The sequence below is a fragment of the Lampetra planeri genome, chromosome 13 (assembly GCF_965212315.1).
Source record: "Lampetra planeri chromosome 13, kcLamPlan1.2.h2, whole genome shotgun sequence".
Lineage (NCBI taxonomy): Eukaryota > Metazoa > Chordata > Hyperoartia > Petromyzontiformes > Petromyzontidae > Lampetra > Lampetra planeri.
Genome location: NC_136119.1, coordinates 8,282,187 through 8,303,509, shown reverse-complemented (window position 1 = coordinate 8,303,509; position 21,323 = coordinate 8,282,187). Strand labels below are relative to the sequence as shown.

Here is a 21,323-nt window from a genome sequence, read left to right as displayed (position 1 = left end):
TCAGATATCACGCACAAATACATCACTTCATTAACCTCCTGTAAGCGCACAACAGGGGCACAACGACACGAGGATTAATGGGGCCGCAACGGCCCCGGCCCTTAATTACCCCGGGCCCGGCCGGCGTGACAAGCCAGAGCGATGAGTCTATCTCCGCACCCCAGACACGCGCATAATGGAGCGTGGTGCGCGCTGCGCTGCCCGCATGAATTTAGATGAGCCGGGATCTCGCGCTGGATTCGCCTCATTATACGGGGGGGAGCCGTGGTTCTCCGGAGGTGGCGATGGTGCTCGAAAATGTTGGGACCACTAACAGATGACGCACGGTGTCCTGAGCGCTGTACCGGCGAAGACAGTGCTAATTAAGTTCAGCAAAGCCACTTTGATCAATGGCACCATTAAAAATACATTCCTGTTTGTATTTGTTATTCTCTAAAAGGGGATCATTAGCATGCTGTAGAGCAAGATGATTAATAGTTGTATCACTGCAAGCTCAACAAAACAACAGGAATGCAATTTATTTTCTAAGAACTTTTTTTTTATCCACTTTCAGCCCATGGGTAATAGAATTATTCAGTTATACAGCAAAAGTAAGCCTTTATATTTTACCTTATTTTGTTGCAAATATAGATTTTACTTGGATTTTTACACGATTATAATGACAATACAAAGTGAGTGATAATTTTTAAAACCTGGTAATCCCCTTGCACCATGTCCTATTCGTAAAACTTCAATACAACAGGGATTGGTATTGTTTTGTTACGACGGTATTCCCAGTAATTTGTGTGCACTGAACATTTTTCTTTAAACAGTCATCACTGTTAAATGTAATGTGCACGGAATTTTTAAAAAAAGTTAAACAAAACTTACAAACATAAACTATCTCGACAACATTACCATTATGTGCATCAAATAGCCGAACGTCCCACATGTAAAACAACATATAATGGCCAACAAAACACTGATATTCAATGTTGAGGTAGCCACTTCATACGCAATGAGCAACGCTGTTCCAATCGAAAGTTGCGCGGTCCAGAAGTGGTGTCGCAATAAAATGGCGTACCTCAATGTCTCCCATAGTTCCCTTGCTTCTGGTGATCGGGAAGGTAAGTGCGAGAGGGCCTTCTTTCACCGTGGGCTCCACAATTGTTTTATGCATTAAAGACTGCTCAGTGAACTGTACTACTCCATTAGGGTCTCCGTGCTTGAGAATCTGCAGAAAATGTTAATCCATATTTAATGGCTTATTCAATAAACACCGACAAATATTCATATAAAAAAAGTTACAAAAAAGATACGGATATATTGTTTAAACCCTGCATCTCTTACATGGACCACACCTGTGCCCCCCCTCTGGTAATCCTAGTATGATGGAGAGATGTTGCAATGTTTGTACCGTATATTAAGGAACATTTGTTTTAAAAACATTTCACAAAATGCAACCATTACCTCCGCTGTACATTTGCCTTGGCCACTACTAGCATCATTTCCCCACTGCATTAATGTTGTATAAATTGCACGGGGAATTTTCAAAAGTGGAGTCACGCTAAGTCAACCATGAAGTCCAAGCCGTAGAGCCCAAAATCTATGCTGGATCTACACAGCAGCCGCGAGTTTATTGACATTTTTTGAAATGGTGTGTAAAAAGCCCTCATTGTGGGGCAGACACACAGCTGTGTCGGGTGTATAAATCTACCGATATGCCCACTATACACGAACACAGGTAAAGCTGTTCTGGTGTCAAAATATTAAAACTTAGCACGGCTTTTAGAATCAATGGGGCAGAATGCGGCCGATAAGGAAGTGCAAAAAAAAACCTAAGGTCTGCACATTTGACAACTTGTTGGCTTGTCAATCTTTGTAAAAGAGAATGCCCATATTTTGGAGGGCGGGAGAAAAAAAACCCACCAAAACATTTCAACAGGAATGTCAGCAACCTACTTATCGTACTGCCTTCTTGAAGAGTTGCTCACAGCCCAGAAGATGGTAACGTCACACAAAGCGTCTGTTTGATTCGACAACGCCCCCCACCCCCCACGTACAAATTGCTGGATTACAAACAATGCTCTACCAACCCAAGCTAAATGACGATAATGGACCCCTGATGGTGATAAATTGCATTTCACTTCTACGTACGGTGAGAGACACTTCCCAGGACTCGGGCTGTCGGTCGGCTCCTCCTACCACTCGGTGCAGTCGAATGAAAAAGGTCTCTGTCACTTCCGCCCCAACGTGCGGCAGGACTTGTAACCTCAAATATTTTTCTCCACCCTCCCCATCATCAAACACCACAAGCCCTTGCACTGGAGGCAGCAGGTCTTGGTTCTCTTCTGGCAAGGCCTGCTCACCGTTGGGACCTAAAATTTCCCAGTGTACCTGAAGGGATGAGACAAACGGTCACCATCACGAAAATTGATTTCCGTTAATGCGATATTGTATGCGTGCATGTATGTTGTTGAACTTCGTTCCCAGCGTACGCAGCTAACCGTGCTAATCGGTGGTGTGGGGGTAGGACAACAAATGAAACACAAAATAATATTGCAAATGCTTGGGTTTAGAACACGTTTACAGGTACAATACAATGTCGCACATCCGGGCATCACATAGTCTCCCTGACCAGTTAAACCACCCATATCTAGTGCAATATATCTGCGTATATTGTAACTGTCATTTTATACAGATCTTCACACATCCAATGTTTTAGCATGCCCACCTACTCCTCAGTCCCCAGCAAGTCGGATATGCGACATTGCACTGTATGACTATTAGAAAATAATAAATTCAATACTTTTTTATTTATTATTTTCTTTTGATACGTGACTTTACCGAAAGAACCAAAGAGTAATTCCTGCAGTCACAAAAGCTCCAAATTAAGTATGTATGACTTGTTATGATTATTTTACTCCACGCTATTGTCTTCCTCATTTGTTTTTTGTTAATCCATCAATTATTACGAATACATATTTTACTAAACCTATTTGTTTTCACTGAGTAAAAAGTTATGAGAATTAGCAGTTTTGCATTTCAAAGATACTCGTTATATACCGCCTTACACATATTCACACATTCATATAATATATTTGGCCTATATCTAGTACGAGCAAACCTATACCCAGTTGTATTACAATGTATAAAATCTTTAAAGTAAAAAGGTTCCTGACCAATAACCAAAACAAAAAAATATAGAAAATTTCACTCTATTACTCTTATCACTTGTCGACAATTTTATATTGCATTTAAATGAATACTAGTCATCAACATAGTTCAAGAAATTACTTGTTCCCCTTTCTATTTGAGGATATTGTCAGGCATTAACTTGGGGCTAAACCCAATATATTTGCTGCAATGGAAGAAGTTCGAACACTTTCAATTCCCCCCACAGACTCTGGCCCTCGGTACAATCAGATTTTAATGAAGTACACGAAAATCTGTGGTTACTGTCCACTTCTTTAAATTAGATTGACCTTTTATATGCACAAATACTACCAGGCAATTTTAAAGGGCAGATTATTTGAAAACGGCCTGTCCAGTGTGTAATGGTGTCACTCAGGAGGGTAATCTGCACCCAGCCATGTTTGCAGAGCTTATGCATGAAATGAAATAGTGCAGACATTTCTATTAGTTTTGGAATGTGGTGCTTATAACATTTGTGATGTCTTCATTTCCCTACTGACAGCTGTACTTATTCCAGCGTTTGCCTTGCCTGCGCTTATCAGGCGTGTGCAGGGATTTACCAGGCGAGATTGCAGAAGCACAGCCTTCATTGTTTGCTGGGCTGCAGGGAAAAAATCTGCTTATACGTCAGGCCGAGCATCCCTAGCCCTCTTGAAGGAAAACATTTGAAATGAGACAGCTGCCGCACACTGCCAATGTAGGTACTTCGAATTTGAGTAATATGTTGGGATAAACACCTCCTTTTCAAGCCATTTTCAAAATGGATTTCTTGTGAACTTGGCGATGTTAGCTGCACACCTATATAGCGGCATTCATGAAATATAGAAAAAAAAAACAGATATGATTCGAAAACAAACCATTTACCAATTGAGAAAGAGACCAGTCCGAGAACATGTTCACGGAAAACTGCCAGATATATTTTGCATTAAAAATAATGCTATTTGCTGAAGCATGGCAATATTTAGTTTCAATACAAAATGTACATATTTTAAGTGGATGGATATTTTAAAACTGGCATGGTCAAATACCATTATTTAAAGCATGCATAATGGAAGAAATTAATATATTAACGTTATTTTGTCCACAACACTATTCTGTCCATAAATCCTCAATAAGTAAACCACTAATCACCAAGCACAAACAAAATCAAACTCACCGTCTTCATCGTTAAAACTTCTTAGGACAAAAATATAAACCGGGTGAATATTCTGGGCAAGGGACCCTTATTGCTATGCACTAACATATAAAATAATCTCAGAGCCATTCATTTTCACGGACAGCACAGTTTTGAATAATATACAGTTTAAAACAAGTGGGATGTAAGCTCCGATTACTCTCACAAATACCTATTTTGGTTACATGAGAGCATTTTGTTTAAACAGACTTGCTGATCTTTTGCAGGTGCAGTTGAAATATTCGCAAATAAAAAAAAACGCAAGCATTCAGTACCTGCTGTTCACCAATAAGGCCTCCACTCCTCCTGATGGGCAGCACCAGCTGGTGAGTAACATTGGGGTTGGGAACAATCAGCCGCGTACCTCCCAGGAAGCCTATGAGGCCATTGGGAGCATCGCTCTTGGCTATGGTGATGGTGGTGATGAGACGTGAGCCCAGCACTGCACCGCCCGTTGTTGAAACCAGTTGAATTTCAAAGGTTTCCTCAAACTCTCTGTCCAGGCAAGAGAAATATAGGCATGAGAAAATCCTGATCTGTATTCCCGAATCCTGAGCTGCTAATGTGTGACAGACGGAATATTTCACGCCCCATCTGATACTTTAAAGTCCTTGATATTTCATCGATGTCTGCACAAGTTGTATGCTGCTCACTTAAAATCAAAAGGAGCAGAATTTATTTACAAACTTGCAAAAATAAATCAATAGTTAGTTTATTGCTTTGTTAACATAGTGCCAATTAGAAGAACAAGTAAAGACTAAAAGCAAAAAAATAATACATATATTTATATCACATCCATAAATACTCTCCATAAATAACACCGGTTTATATGTATTTCGTTCAACCAAACACCTTCACAGCTCAAAGCAAGCTGCTGCATTGGTAGCAAGTCAAGCTGGTGCACTCAGCTGAAGCTGCCCACCTTTCGTCATCATCGGTGATGGATACGTTGATGAAGCTGACATTCTGTCCATCCATGAAGAGGGCCGCGCCATCCGGCAGGAGGTAATCTACACCCCCGGGTTGAGCTGTGACACCCCTTGACACGTAAAGAACCATGACTGACCCATACGTGCCCTTGTGTCGTGCCAGTGGCACAAGCAAAACACCATCCTCCTCCGCAACTGCAGCACACGGGAAGATTAGGCGCACGTATGTGTGAGCGCACACGCAAGTATGATCACACACAAAGTGAGTTGAGTGACAAAGTAAAAACTTTTCTGAGATTGCATTTTGTAGCATTTTTTTTTTACTAGGAATCTCTTAATTCCTCTTAATTTCAAGTGAGTGTTACATGAGATTACTTGGACAATTGATTTTTGTTGTATTTTGTAGGTTGAAGGATGCTGGCGGGCCTGGAGAACATCCAAACTATTGAAATAAAGTTGTAAGGCATAGCTCGATGACAGGTTGCAGGTCAAAGTGCATGATCAGACTTGCAGACATGTCAATATTTGCACTTAAGATAGAGACAACATTTAACTTTTAAATGTTAAAATAATCCGATTATTCCTATTGATGTGACATCTTCTGCAAGTAAAAATGTTTTTTTTAGAAACTTGCATTTGCACTTCATTATTTTGGTAATTTTGCATAACATCGTTTAATATTGCACTTCATATTTTACTTGTCAGACTTTTTCTTGAGTAATCAACGTCGTAAAAAAAGTTTAAAAAAAAACACTCGGGTGATTGATAGTGCGCGGTTGGTGGTGTTAGTGGAAGGCACTCTGCCTCACCAGACATGCCAGATGCAGAGTCAAACTCTATGACCCCTTCAGCGCCATCATCCTTCTCTATCAGCACCCGCAGGGAGAAGGGAACACCCAGAGCAGGCGGCTCCTCGTCTCCCGAGCCGCGCTCTCTCTCCGCAGAATCCCTCTCGCTGCACACGCCGTGCAAAGCACAAATTGCCACTTGCTGCGTGTGCCAGCCAACTTAATGCAAACGCGTCACATGAAACTGGGGATTAGCTTCACAGTACTCACTTGCGGAGTTTGCAAAAAAGAGAAAAAAAACGTGCGCTCTGCTTCTGTATGAAATTCGAAATTGTATTTTGCTCATGCTTTTATAATAGTGCTTAGCGCTGCTTTTTTTAGATGTCTGCAAATGTACTTTTTTTTTACGTGTAAAACAAAACGGATTAATGTTCAATTAATTTCTGAACACGAGTCTAATTAAACAGTGCAAAATGTTAACGGTGTCTTAACAAAAGTCCCGCATCATTTATTGAAAAGCGAATTCTTATTATCTTTATCAAAAAAATTTGACGTTCCAAAACGTTTTTCAAATTGGGACATTAAAAGTGCAGTAGGCACATTTTCAAATGATTGCTTTTTATTTTAATGCATTAAACCTAAGTTTAATGCAATGATTTGATTACATTACAAGTGAAAATTGTACAGAAATCTTACATAGATAATGCTGGCTAAAAACTTACTGGAAATGGCATTTGAAATATCCGCATCAATGTTTCAAATAGTATAGCTCACAAATGTAGAAAAAACATGTTTGTGTGCTTACAAATAATGTCACACAAACAAAAACTGGATTACAATAATACTACTGTGATCCTTTTGAGAAAGCAAACGTATTTATGATTGGTTGGCAAATATAACAGAAAAAAACTCGAATCATTTAACTGTTAAATGTGTGATAAATGTAATAATTTGCAACCAAATTCATTGTTGGAGAGCTATCCTGCCAAACTGATGGGCACAAAGGTTACAGGGACCGTAATATTTCATTTTATGAGTTGCATCTATCAAATTACCCATCGGAGATCAGCTGAACTTGGGTGATATTGAGGTAGAAGTCCTCTGGCCCCTCCGATATCTCATCGTTCAGAATCTTCAGTCCGAGAAGCTTTAGCCGCTCTCCCTCCTCAAACACCAAATCCCCGTGCAGCCGCTCATAGTCACGGCCTTCGGTGGCCGTGCCAGGCACGGTGAGGTACAGCAGTCGCACATAACCCAGGCTGCCGCCGTCACGTACTACAGACGCGTTCGCCTTCACACAAATGCACCGAGTGAAGCGACGGAGGCTGTAGAGAGATGGCTCAAAGCGTGCAAGTCAACATTCGTTCTGAATTTACATATTCATTATCGGGTTGAGTGGCCGTGTGGTAAGAGCACTCGACTTGCAGTCGTTTTCAGCTTAAATGCTAAGCTGTGCTTGGCTGGGCCTATGATTAACCTTCTGAGGAGGATAAAATTGGTACCACTTTGTGGGAAGCCGATAAATTTCAACCACTATCTCAGGACTGGCAACATTTTTTAAAAGCACATCCAACTCTTTGACTAAATTAAATGTGGCAATAAATATCTAACAATACACTTAAAAAGCATTCCCATTACATTTCATGAGCCTTACATACTTTATTTCTGACGGATTTATGTCGACAAAGTATTCATCGGAGAAGTGATCTAGAGCATTGTAGTTGGTGCACTTCAGCCAGTGGGTAATAGTTGCACGTGCTGTATAATTATTCTGTGGGCTGTATGATTGTAAAACGTGAGTAAGAATGCACCATCGCTTGCAGAGGAAACTTGATTTAATTCCCACAGCTTTCTGCAAACTGCATATATAAGTATTACCCTTGCCTTCAAGAAGATACATGCAATCGGATACAACTGACTTTCAGTTTCTATCTGGTGTCATGAAACCTACTAAACAATAGGGCCATGGTTCAATACCAATCCGAGTAGAATAGTCCATAACTGAAGCATAATCTCCAAATAATTATATCCCGAGATTTGCTGTTCTCAGTACTTACACGGAGAATTCTGCATAACATCAACAATTCTCTCACTTAGCAGGAAACGCACACACTAGGCCGATTGCTTTCATGTTGCTGCCACCCAGTCCCTAAACAGGATTAACCCACTCGGAGCTGCGCTTACAAAGAACCTAAAAGGCAGTGCTGTATCAACCCCAGATTACGGAGGGAATATAAGTGAGCAATTGTTTAGCAATGTTCTGCAGATCAAAGCACGGGGCTGCAGGAAAATGCAGCGATTTTGTAAGCACTGTGCATCTCCATGAAAGCCGCAAACTCTAGTGGGCATGGAGCCGCATGCCCACCATGCTTCCGCAACTACATCGACATTCCCAAAAGGACAAAACAAAAGAAGCAAAACTGGCAAGTCTCCAATTGATCAACTCTGAATTCCACCCACCCCATATAATCGACTTTCATGCATTGTGCATGTTACCTTTTTCGGTAATGCTATGCTGAACGTTATGTTTAATATCTGTATATTTGAATACGAAAATGCTCATTTGTTTAATTATTTTTCACGTTGATTTTTATACAGGTTACAGCTATGATATGATCCACGATGTAACATAACGTGCCGAAGAGTCACTGCTGGATGAGGGCCTCCAAACACAACGGGGGTTGTGAAGGTTATTTGACCACACGTCACTGTGCTGGTCAGTGTGGAACATAGTAGTGCAGTACAACTACCATAGTGATTTTTGCACTGCCCTCTGCTGCACACCTCAGATCACTGCACAGCCGATAGCAACTAGCTTGCATGGTGGTCACCCATCAAAGAAGTGTCCAGGCTCAATCCAACTTAGCTTCATAAATCTGATGGAATGTGCATTCTGGGTGATTAAGTCATCATTGTTATTAGCCATATCATGATATCATGGTTATTAGCCATATCATGATATCACGGTAAGCTTAGACAATGGACTTGCAGATTCTCTTTCATTGCCTCCAGTGATGCAACCAGGAGTTTCTGCTAACAAAACCACCTACGGTGGGAAAGGATTTTCAGTTTTTTATAATAAACGTTTTTGGGTTAGATCGCGTTATTTATAAATGTGTCGTGACCCTCCACCACCCGACATGGCCAATCAGTAAAAAAGTGTCACGTTGACATAAGACATATAGTTCACTGCTTTAGCCCACCGGTGTGTTGAACAGTGAATCCACAAATTGTAAATGTTGTAAATAACACGATCTAACCCAAAAACGTTTATTATGAATAATATTGGTCGCGAAAGCCTAAGTGTTAAACTGATTTTCAGTTTGTCACAGATGTGAGTTGATACTTATGTTTGTTCAAAATGTAATGCAACTGACTATCTTTAGAACATCACCATGACTGCTGTTTTCCTAATTAAATCTGCATATCCCTTTGGATCATGTGACAATAAGGTTGCGTTTTCGATGTAGGAATTGGAAGGTATACCGACGATTTTTCTTTCCACACAGTAGCATGCAACCCCCAATTGCATAAGTTGATAAAGAGGCAACTGCAGCATCGACTGCTAAATAAATAGATGAGATGTTGTTTGTAGTGTCACAATCGGTAGAGTTTGATGATTAAATTATGATGGCTTGGGGTATAATGTAGATGATGTCTATACTGATTTATATTAAAGCTTATTAATGCATGTTCTAAATGTTGTTCGCGTTTGCTTATACAAGTATGTGGCCTTTTGAATAAAGGTCTCATTTTCCCCATTCATTAAAAATTGCCTGGGCATGTTTTTAATCTAACGGCTGTTATGAATAAATTAATTACTAAATTCTTATCTAATCAACTACGCTATGCCTTCCCTTTATGTAGACAAATACTATGTTTTATATAATAGCTATGGTTTTAACAATACTAGTTTTTGGGTGTGTATTCTCAGTTTGGATCAGAAGATTGCATTGAACAAGCATGGATCGGAACGTGACCTGGTCAAGGTCAAAACACATCAAGATCGGGTAATGTCTTGATCAGCTGAATGATTTACTAGATCCTGATGTTCAACGTAACCGAGATCCATGAGTGCCACTGTAGAGTAGGGCGCTTGATGTCCCTTGCTGAATTGGTACTGGCATAGGAGGTCTAATGATGTTCAATGCCCAATTTAGAGATTATTTTTCTTTACGTAAGAACCTTCCAAATCATGTAATTAATAGTAGCGACTTAAATCCACATGAGTTATCTACAAAATATAACACGTGCCATTCAGACAAACCGCGAACCAAATAAATCCATGAGTGGTACCACCACCTTACACGCGTAGGTAGCCGACTCCATGGTGCCGTGGAAGCGGTGGATTGGAAGCATGGTTAGAGGCGATATTGTGCATCGTTAGGTAACTTTAGATAGTAAAATGGCAGCAACAGTAAAATAGCAGTATCTACCAGCGAGCAGTAGCTGATGTCTCCTTGCCGGCGCTGTTGGAGATGCAGAGCGCGCGCGTTCTATACCCCGGCGAAGATTACACGTGACTTATTTTAACATTCCAACCATAGATACTCATTAACTAATGTGTGAAGAGTAGTCCGTACAAACACGACGTTTCTGTAACTCCACATCAAATGTCATTTACAGAATTGTCCCCGAGTCCTGAGCATCCCACCTCTGTCACGGCAGAGTTTCTCTGCTCTCCCGATGTCTTTTCAGGTTGTACCACGCACTGCCCGGCATGCTTGGAGCATCGGTTCCTGAAGAAGCCCCCAGGACGTGCAACCCTAATCTGCCTGAGTCGATTAGCGCTGCAGGGAATTTAATATTTAATTTCGATTTCATGTTGACTTGCAATATGTTTTATTGCCCATTGTGGGCGTGTTTTCTTCTTATTCTGATCGCTTTACTTCATCACTAATTACTGTGTTTTGATTGTTTTTGCTTGTTGGTCATTTTTCGTCACCCAGGTCACCCTTGCAAATGAGACTCACAACCGTGATAACTGACACACCGTTTTTACCTTACTTAAAACAACTTCTATTGCAATATTTTAACCAATCCCAGTGTTGTGCATAGGAAATTTAAGTCAGGGGGGGAGTGGAGGGGGGGCTATGCTCTAATAGTATAGCCCCATGCCCTTCCTTGAGTCTGACAAGTCGAGGGCGTGGGTGGAATGTATGGGTACCACACTGCCATCCATGGTATCACCTATGTAAGAATATATCACACGTAGCAGAGGGAAACACAACGATTGCACCCTTCCTCATTAGAGAATCTGGCTCGGAAGGTATCAGAATCAGAATCTTTATCTATCCTGGAGCAATCCGATGATGTATGAAGCTTTTTTTCACATATGTCCAGTAAGGGCAAGTCAGAAAGTTACAAATGACAATGCAAAAAAAGATAAGAGTGCAAAGTATAGAAAAGGTAAGTAAATAATAAAACAAAAAGATAAACAAAAAATTTACTATTTTTATTTAACCATTTAAAGCCCACTGAGCTATTAGTTATTTTTCAATATCGACCTGGCCACAAATGATAGCTCAACGAATTAACTTATCATGTGGAAATGTATAGCAGCCAAATCATATAAACGCATGTTTCTAAGTTTACAATCCCATATATAACACTAACACAATACTCTTGTTTATGTAAAATAGAATTTCTTTAATTTATATTTTAAACTAGTATTCTCATAAAATATACGACTGTGCATTGCTTAGAGCAAATATATTCCTTCGTATTAATCAGAATAAGACTTTATTATCGAGGAGGAATCGATTAGCTATGAAGCTCTTTCTTCACAGATGTCCAATCAAAATATTAGTTTTAATTAACTTCACTGGAAATGAGACACTCCCTCTCTGGGCAATCTCCAAAACCATGCAAAACCTCAGCTCCACATTTAAGATATCCTTTAAGATAACACCAATGAGTGATTAGACTTGAATAGTATTGTTATGCTACTTGTGATAGCCTGGCATGGTAACCAGTTAAACATTCCTCAACGCAGAGACTACACATTTCATTCCAATCATACCAAAAATGCTCCTACAGTATTTCTCAAGCAAGCGTAATTGACGGCGCACTTTCACATGTGAGACACTTAACATAGTGATACCCTCTTGGATTTAGATTACACCATCCTCTCATACGTCTTTGACTATGCTGTCATTCACAATTTGACTCATCTCTTTTCTAACAACTATATTTGAGCCCTTTTTTCTGTTCTAGTTTCTCTGTGGGATTTAGCTAGACAATTCAAATGCGGAGTATTTGATTTGTAACTTGATTATAATAACAGGCTTTCAATGGGGATTTCAAAAACTATGGTAATTAACGAACGGTACGTACATTAAAGTCAGCATTACAGATTGGGAATCCACTTACATTGATATTATTTTCGTGTGAATTGTGGGGTGCTTTAGCAATGTTGTTTTTTAATACAAAATTCAACCATCAAGACATGCAGGTTTAGATTTTTTTCGTCTAAAACTTCTGATACTGTGTACACAAAAAACAAACACTCCCCGTCTGTCCTGCAAAAGGGAGGAACAGCGTAGATCCTCTCATCCGCAATGGTATCTGTCAGAGGTGTGGACTCGAGTCATGTGACTTGGACTCGAGTCAGACTCGAGTCATGAATTTGATGACTTGCGACTCGACTTGGACTTGCATAACAATGACTTTGTCCCACCTCTGGTATCTGTGCATGAACTCCATCTAGCCGTGAAGAATACTGGATAATCGCAATCTGTAATAGGGTTTTTTTTGGGTTAGATCGCAAAAAAAAACTCTTATGGATGATATTGGTCGCGAAAGCCTACGTGTTACATCGCAATCTGGTCAACAATTTGGGATGGGGAGAAGGAAAAACGTGGATAATTGGAAAAATGGGGGGTCAGGGATAATAGGAGGTTTCGTGGAACCCTATATGTCCCGCGGATATGAGAAGCCGTGGATAACAGGGTCGTGGATATTCACAGTTCTAGTGCAGTTTCTGTAGCTGTACGATAAGCAATCCAATAGATGGCCAGACATACAATGAGATGCTGACCTGTCTATATGTTTTTTTTAGCACAAATTTCACTTTTCATGGATACTCCGGTTCTTCCAACATTTAAAATAACAAATGGCCGCCAATCATTAAAATACATGTAAAAAAATCCTCGTAAAGTTTCCAAATTAGTTTTAGGCTTACCAGATAAACATGTTTTATTCTTGTTTTCATAAACTCGAAGTTGATAACCTAAACTCAAAGTGCGAATGCGCAGCAAGTCGGTTTTTAATATGCAAAAATATCACCGAGTGCAGAATTCTCACCAATGGGGCGGCTTCTGACATGTGAATGAGATCTTGGGAGAAGTGGAATTTGCCATGAGGGTAGTCGCTGCCTGCCAGGAAGATCTCCACGCTGTCGGCCGAGCTATTCACCCTGGCTCCTCCACTCGCCATCACCAGCTTCAGCTGAAACGTCCGTTGCAGCTCCGGGATGTCATCATCCAATGCCTGAATATAGAACGATGCAACGTACAGCAAAAAAAAAAGCTCTGTTATCCGGCATTTTTACCATCCGGAATGCTGTACTAACCGGCATCTGTTATAGACGGCAAATACAAATCTTCCTTCACGTATCCGGAAAAAAAGTTCGACAGCCATCCGGCATCCTGCCATGTGCTTCGGGAAGCTGCCGAGTGCTGGCGGGAGACTGTAATACAGTCTGAAAAATAAGAATAAGTTTTACCCTTTCTGGCAATAAAACAGGAGATGTTAAGATGTTCAAACACAAAATAGAAACCGTTTGCAACAAATCAAGTCTGCAATAAGCACACGCACTTGTGGTGAACATCCAAACAAAACATGCTCTAGTCATATATGGCATTGTCTTTGAAACTTATTGGCCTACACCAGAGACAGCCTTCTTTTTTATGGCCTAGTCTCCCAGTGTCAGACCAGAGAACGCCAAAATGTGAACAGTACAAAGACAATGCCACTAACAGAGCATTCATAGCTCGGGGTGAGCAGCTACATCATGGGATAACTTTTTTGCCAGCATGAAAGTATGAAAACAAATAAGAATAGGTTTGACCCTTTCTGGCAATAAAACAGGTGTTAAAATGTTCAAACACCAAATTTCTGTATTTTGCAAGGAATCAGGTTTAGTGTAAGCCAATCAGTTTAAAAGACAGTGCATATATGATTATCAGAGCATGATTCTGTTTGCATGTTCACCACAAGTACGTGTGGTTGACGCAGACTTGATACCTTGCAAAAGGTTTCTATTTGGTGTTTGAACATCTTAACATCTCCTTTTTAAAGCTTTCGTGACTGCAGGGATTCATCTTCTTGGTTCTTTTGGTAAAGTCACGTAGAAGGGAAGTAATAAAATGATAAAACTAAAACATAATAAAATTATTCTCACGACATTTCGGCCACAACGCGACAGCGTCAGACGCTGTCCCCTCGACAGACCTGGTTTTCACCTGAGGACGGGTACTTGCGTTGTGGCCGAAACGTCGTGAGAATAATTTTATTATGTTTTATTTTTATTCTTTTATTACTTCCCTTCTACGTGACTTTACCGAAAGAACCAAGAAGACTTAACATCTCCTGTTTTATTTGCCAGAAAAGGGTAAAACCTATTCTTAGTTTTCATACTCTGATACTGGCAAAAAAGGTCCCATGACCACAATAGAGTACAGAACTGCTGTTTACCGCACTCTCTACGGCCCCACCGCTTCTCCACAATCAACGTACAATGATCTACGACGGACTGGTGAGTACTTTTTTAAAAGAGCATATTATTTCTTATAGCATAGTTTAAATGTAGACTTAGTTGTTTTTTTTTACGATTTATGTTTAGGCTAATTGGCGAGCGACGCAGAAGACAGGAGGAAACAACACAAATGAGATGGGTAAAAACACCGAGATAACAAATCAATCGATCTCCCTTGAATCGAATCAAGATGCTGGATCATGACGAGATTAATTGAATCACCCATTAAATGCGGATAAATCCAGAGTAAGTGAATTTCAAAGAGCAATGACTTACCGCACAACAAGAGTTGCAGCAATTAAACATTACAAACCAAAATGAATAGGTAAAAAGAACAATAGACAAAAGGGTGAAAAGGACAACACAAATATATACCACCTTAAAATTCTAATGGGAAAATGCCCCGGAAACATTTTCTTAAGCGGCTTCAGATTACTTAAGTCCCCTAAGAAGGCCTTGATCATTGCCTGCCCCACATTTGATGTCTCCTGCCTGCACAGATGTATACATGTGTACATGTGACCAACACAAGTTAATTTAAATAAATGGCACCCCCCCACTGGAAATAGGTTTGAAGAACGGCACTACAGAATTGATACGTTGTGTCATTCAGCTTTGAACATAATTCTATATCTTGTCAAAAATACGGAGGAAAAGCACAGAAGACAACTGGCCCCCCTTCTATCCCGATTGGCCCCATCCAGTGACAACTCCCTCCAGCACCCCTCCTCACTCACTCACTCCTTAAGCCCCTCATTCCAAATACATCCCCCTGGCACTCCATAACCCCTCCCTCGCTCCACCATCACCCATTCTTTTATCCGTACGCCACCCAATCTCTTGCTTAGTGACGACCGGGTAGGAGGCAGACTTGACACTCAATTACATTCTGCAGCTGAAAATGCAGCCCCCTCCTAAACTGGTGTGGAGATTTCCCAGCTTGCAATTTACTAAACCACACGCTTCACTCAGCCACACGTATTTTGACACCATTTCCAGTACTTAAGATTTGTCGCCCTTTGTAAAATATTAGCAAATGTTAAAATGTCTGGCTATCTGACTGAAGAATTTAATGAAGAATTGTGTAATCCCTCTGTGTGCAATATTATTATCATTAAACTGTTACTATTCTGAATGTTAAACACAATCACACATTCCAGGAATTTCAGGAGATTTTAACAATAAGCGCATTACGAAGGTACGATTATGGTTACAAACATACCTTATCCACACATACATCGTTAGAAAATGCGGTGTTTCAAGTTAATTAAACATGAAGTATTAAGCAGCAACTTTCTCTTTTAACCATGTTTTGCTTTCACATCAAGTAAAAATTCGGGCTTATTTATTATAAAGACGGTCACCGTGTTGGGTCTTATTTTAAGTTACCTTTTCATAAACCATTCAACAAACCATACAAATAACCCTCTCGGTGGGTGGGGGGGGCAACTGCACATTTGATTATGGGTGAAAAATAATATTGACTCGAGAGAAAAAAAACATAATCAATGTTCAGTTCAAGGTCGATGGCTTTCACACGATAACTTTTGGACCACTTTTAAAAGTCAACAGCAAAATACTTTGGGCTCCTTGCCCCAGAGAGGGTTAAAGTGGCGCTGCTCAGATATTCCATTCCGCTCACGCCTTTTGCCATAATCTGGACTGCTCCCACCCACCGGCTGCACATTAACCTTTGCCTCGTGTTCGCCTTCCTGACATTTATTCAGCGCCGCGGGAAAGTATTATAATCTCTCTCCGGCTATAATTTTAAATTAGCATGCGCTACTGATAAGTGCTCAAATCTGCTATTAAAAATTAAGTGGAAATACTATAAAGTTAATGAATAAAGCTTGATAAGGGGGTGGCTCCATACTCAGCCTCATCATTAAAACTGGGATTGGGTTTTTGCAATGACATGTGGACGATGAGCAGCATTCCAATAAGCCGCGCATGAGAAGCGTGATTTACGTGGCGACGCGCTGAGTGTCTGGTGAGTGGCGGTACCTTGAGGAAAATGTTCGCGGCCGACTGTTCATTCTCAAATAAAACTGTGCCAGATGTCTCTGCGAAGGCACTGTCATCCTCTGGGGCCATCCTCCATGTGACTGAAACTTCTCCAAAGATGCCAGGTCCTCGCTCAAGACTAGAAGACAAGAAAGCATTGCATAATGTGTTGACCGGGGCAAAGTTTTGAGCTTGTTGATTGCTAAATGTACCGTCACCCGAATAAGACCAGGAAGCACGCTGGCTTTACGTATATTTGTAACTTTCACCAATTATTATGCACCACCCATAAGCATGATATGAACACGATTTCACAGTAGTTACCCGGGCTATGTAAGGTAATAAAGTGGCATGAACTAAATAACCCACGTAAAAGATTAATCTCAATATGAGCCTCCTCGAACTTTAGGAAAATATATATGAATGTTGAAGGAGAATAATTGATTTTAAAAAATCACTGGTGAATTGGAATGTGATTTTGTGTTTTCCCCACTTGGAGAAAGTTTTGTGCTGGGAACACTTAGTTGAATATCAATAATAAATGTCAACACACTTGACACTTTCCTAACTGTGCGGTAAGGTGTTTACAGTTTAGGATTAAAACAGTTAAACAGCTAAACTTGAGTTATAAAATATGTTGAAACGTGAAACGTTTTTTTTTTAAATACCTTTCAACAAATATAAATAATTCAAAGGCAATACTATATACTTATAGACACATACCAGCATGTATATTTTTTTTATATAAAATATTATTTTCAAAGTAAACATGTGATCAAAAGATGAAGATTGTCACATTAATTTGATAAACCTAAGTGGATAATATAGCATAGATATGTCACTGTCGTAATAGTGAAACAACAACAAAACTTGGATACCAATGGAGTTTTTGAATCTTGAAGGCTAAGAATATACTAATCGGTGGGCTGTAAATATATCAGTCATTTCCACGAAATGGGATATCACAGACATTCATACTCACACCTATACACATGCCACATTTGTCGGTATTTCACTATTCACTTCAATGTAAGTTTTAGTGCAGAAAATGCGGCCTCAAAGTAAGCCTAGCATTATTTTGAAAGGCTGTGTTTTATATATCATGTATTGAAAACCTCTCAATACAACATTCATATAGTAGAAAACATATTTGCAGAAATAACTAGTTGCCTTTGCTCATACTATACAACAGGGCACTTTTTTTCAGAGGGACACAAGTAGTATTACAGGATGTTAAGGAATATTAATTCATAATTCAACATCCCTTTGTCAATCCACTGCTGGATGAAGGTCCTACCCATGCTGTGTTGATCATAGGGGTTGTTAAATATACTTCTCAACACAGGTCTTAGTGTAATGCTATAGCCACTACACCACCACTCCACCCAGTCATCGTAAATGTCGATTTTTCAGTAAATATACAAAAGGTTTGTAATAGACATCTTAAGATTGGTTACACTGAATCGCCGTTCATCCGTGTCCTGAAAACAAAAGACAGCGCACAGTGTGATTTTTGCACAAACAGTCAACGTCCGTTGACTGTTTTGAGTAATGAAGCGAATGAGGACAATGAGTGCGGACACTCGAATGACAGTACTGAGATCGCACTGCAGAGTAATGGGAAATGACGTAACAAGAATAAAAGAGGCCAATACTTCACTACTGCGGTTCCATTGTACGTCCCATGAGGCTCTCCTATGAACACTTGTCTGGATAAGCTGGCGACAAAGATGACTCCTGCTGCGTCTGGGTCCGCTGCGATCACAATCACAGCTCTGCCTGCAAGGGGCACATTAACAGCGGGCATCATTGCTGATTTTACGTACGACCAACAAGCTATTGACTTCAATTAGCGTCATCGTCATAGGGAATGGTACTGTTGGCAAACAGTATTTCATACCTTTGCAGTTTGTTATTATTTTCCAGCCGACGTTCGTACACTTGTAAAGTTTTGCGCAAAATTCTACTTTTATTATTTTCATGAATTTATATTTTATTGTTTTGATAATTGTTCACGATAAATAAATAAACAAATACATATGTATTATTGGCATGGTACGGACTACAAAGAAATATTTCTGAATGAGCTGAATCTTTTATGTATTTGCCATTTTGGCAGGCAATATATCATGCCAAGTGTATGATCCAGCAGGAATGTGCAATGTACAATAACATCGTCTGCATTCATAGGTGTAGCATGACATCTGCAGCAAATCCAGTAGCATTGCAACACATCTACGGTGAAAATGAGAGCAACGCCTACTGATGTGTTAAGTTTAAATGCCATTAGATATATTAAATATCACCCCACACCTCATACAATGCCTTTCCAAATAACCTAATGCAACCCTGTTACACGGTTGCAAAGTGCACATATAATCATTAAACTGAGATAACCAATACTTTGTTTTCAAGTTAACCATACATTTACATGGTATTTGATTTAAAACAAACATCTCTATTATGATCAATAACAAAAAAACGTATGTAAGGTGCCAAATCAAGGTGTCTTTGACAGCAAAAAAAAAAAATACATTTTGATATTCTGCTCAGCACCCTGCTGTACTATAATTTAAGTGTGATATTTTATTACGATTATAATCTTTCCCATGGCGGCATACCACCCGTTGCAGAGATTTCGCCGTTGGTGGCGGCAGACACGAGCTGTACAGTATATGTCTCCTCCCCTTCCAGCACGGAGTCTGGCAAGGTGCGGAGGCTGATTGTCTTTCGGCTGTCACCCTGTTCAACACACAGTCGCAACAAAGGTCTTCAAACACACTGACATCTCACTGCCGATTTGATAAAGAATGACGCACGGACACGCACAGGCAGTGGATAATCATATAGATAATTGACATGCTAAATTCAGACAATGACACAAATTCACATATTTGCTCAAATAAATTACACGAAAAATTCATTTCATATATATAAAGCATGGCGTCTGCATTTCAATTACGTCTCGAAAAGTGACAATGCCAGATAGAGGAATAAGGTCATCTCGAGCTGCCATCTCCAGCTGCCACGTCACTTGGATGGTCCCAGTGGTTCCATGGGCCCTGGTGATGGCAGCTTCCAACAGGCCATCGGGGTCATCGAATGTGCGCGATTCCTGCACGTGCAGCTGTAGCCAAACCAATGACAGGACATTTGATGGGGTCAGCGGAATAACGGTGGCAACCCACTTTGAAAGCAAAGGGAGACGTCGCATTGTTAAAGCCACGCCGCCAGTTATGAAGTTACAAAGTGACTCCCTGAAAATTAAATTAACCGCATTAATATTATACTCCTAATTTTATGGTTGGCCGTTGAATTGCTCTGTTTGTAAAGGATATGTTTAGAAATCAAATGTAGAAATATGTCATGTAATTGTTTCTTTCTTTACTTTATATATTCACACATGAACCAAAATTTACATGGGTTGAATATGCATGAGAAACACCAGTTATTATTATTATATTGAGAGAAATGGCACACAAACATTTGTATGTACTTTTTTACGTAAAAAAATATGTACATGTATCTAGTATTTTATAACCAAAGAGCACTTACTATTGTCTGTTCAAAAGCAAAGAGGCCAAAAGGAGAATCGTTGTTTGGGATGTTGATAGAGGCAATGATATCTCCTCCGAGTTTGGCTCCTCCAGTAACCAGAATCAGATGAATACTGAAGGTCTCCATATGCTCAAACATATCATCATCAATAATGGAAACTTCAATGACACCGACAGCCTAAAACACACGTAAATGTAAAAAAATGTTTTTGGCCGTCAAAAAGTATCATATTTTTAAATGGAGGCAAACTTTTAATAAACAAAAATAGAGCAAATCATGGGTTCATGATGATCTTTTGTCATCAACTGTTTAAATGGCAAACAAAATCAGAAATTTTTACACGCAAAATGAGCCATATTTAAACATTTTACCGACATGCTTTCAATTCTAAGGCCAGTATTAACAACATCTATGTTTTAAATGTAAAATATTTTTAGAAATCATTAATTTATGTAAAGTTGAGAGAAAATATCATTATATATTTCCAACAGAAACCGTTCTTCCAGAACCACGTAAATTGGGCCCTTTACATTATCATTTATCTGTAATGTTGAAACCAAGTATCAGGTAAAAAAAACTTTAAAATCTCAATGTTGGATCTTTTCTTTAGATTATCCGATTATTTGCATTGTGTTTCAGTTTAATGTGTTCTAGTACTAGTGTAGTGACGCTCAGACAACTTGAACTGTAGAGGTTTCTTTATTTATTATTTAGGATGCTCCACGCAGGTAACTTGACTTGGACAGGGATAACGCACAGATCGCTTGGGCCAAGGATAACGCACAGATCGCTTGGGCCAGGGATGGCACGCAAGTAGCGACGACGCGAAGACAGCGATGGCATGAAGACAGTCGACCCCGATCCCACGGCAGCCCCGAACCTTGCCTATCACCCCTTTCTATTGCCGGCGTGGACCCCAAACTCCGCCCTCGGTCACG

The 21,323-nt window shown here is 39.9% G+C and overlaps 1 protein-coding gene across 1 annotated transcript in view; it reads right to left on the bottom strand.

The window, feature by feature from the left end:
- The window catches only part of ADGRV1 (adhesion G protein-coupled receptor V1), a 103,127-nt gene that overhangs the window by 25,034 nt on the left and 56,770 nt on the right, over nt 1-21,323 (bottom strand). The window contains exons 59-70 of the mRNA XM_078600104.1: nt 20,383-20,562; nt 19,790-19,954; nt 19,449-19,569; nt 18,483-18,606; nt 16,828-16,966; nt 13,371-13,556; nt 7,121-7,356; nt 6,087-6,232; nt 5,271-5,472; nt 4,624-4,843; nt 2,137-2,376; nt 1,064-1,213 (exon numbers count right to left, since the gene is read on the bottom strand). Coding sequence (XP_078456230.1) covers nt 1,064-1,213; nt 2,137-2,376; nt 4,624-4,843; nt 5,271-5,472; nt 6,087-6,232; nt 7,121-7,356; nt 13,371-13,556; nt 16,828-16,966; nt 18,483-18,606; nt 19,449-19,569; nt 19,790-19,954; nt 20,383-20,562 — 2,109 coding nt within the window. The remainder of the gene's footprint in view (nt 1-1,063; nt 1,214-2,136; nt 2,377-4,623; nt 4,844-5,270; nt 5,473-6,086; nt 6,233-7,120; nt 7,357-13,370; nt 13,557-16,827; nt 16,967-18,482; nt 18,607-19,448; nt 19,570-19,789; nt 19,955-20,382; nt 20,563-21,323) is intronic.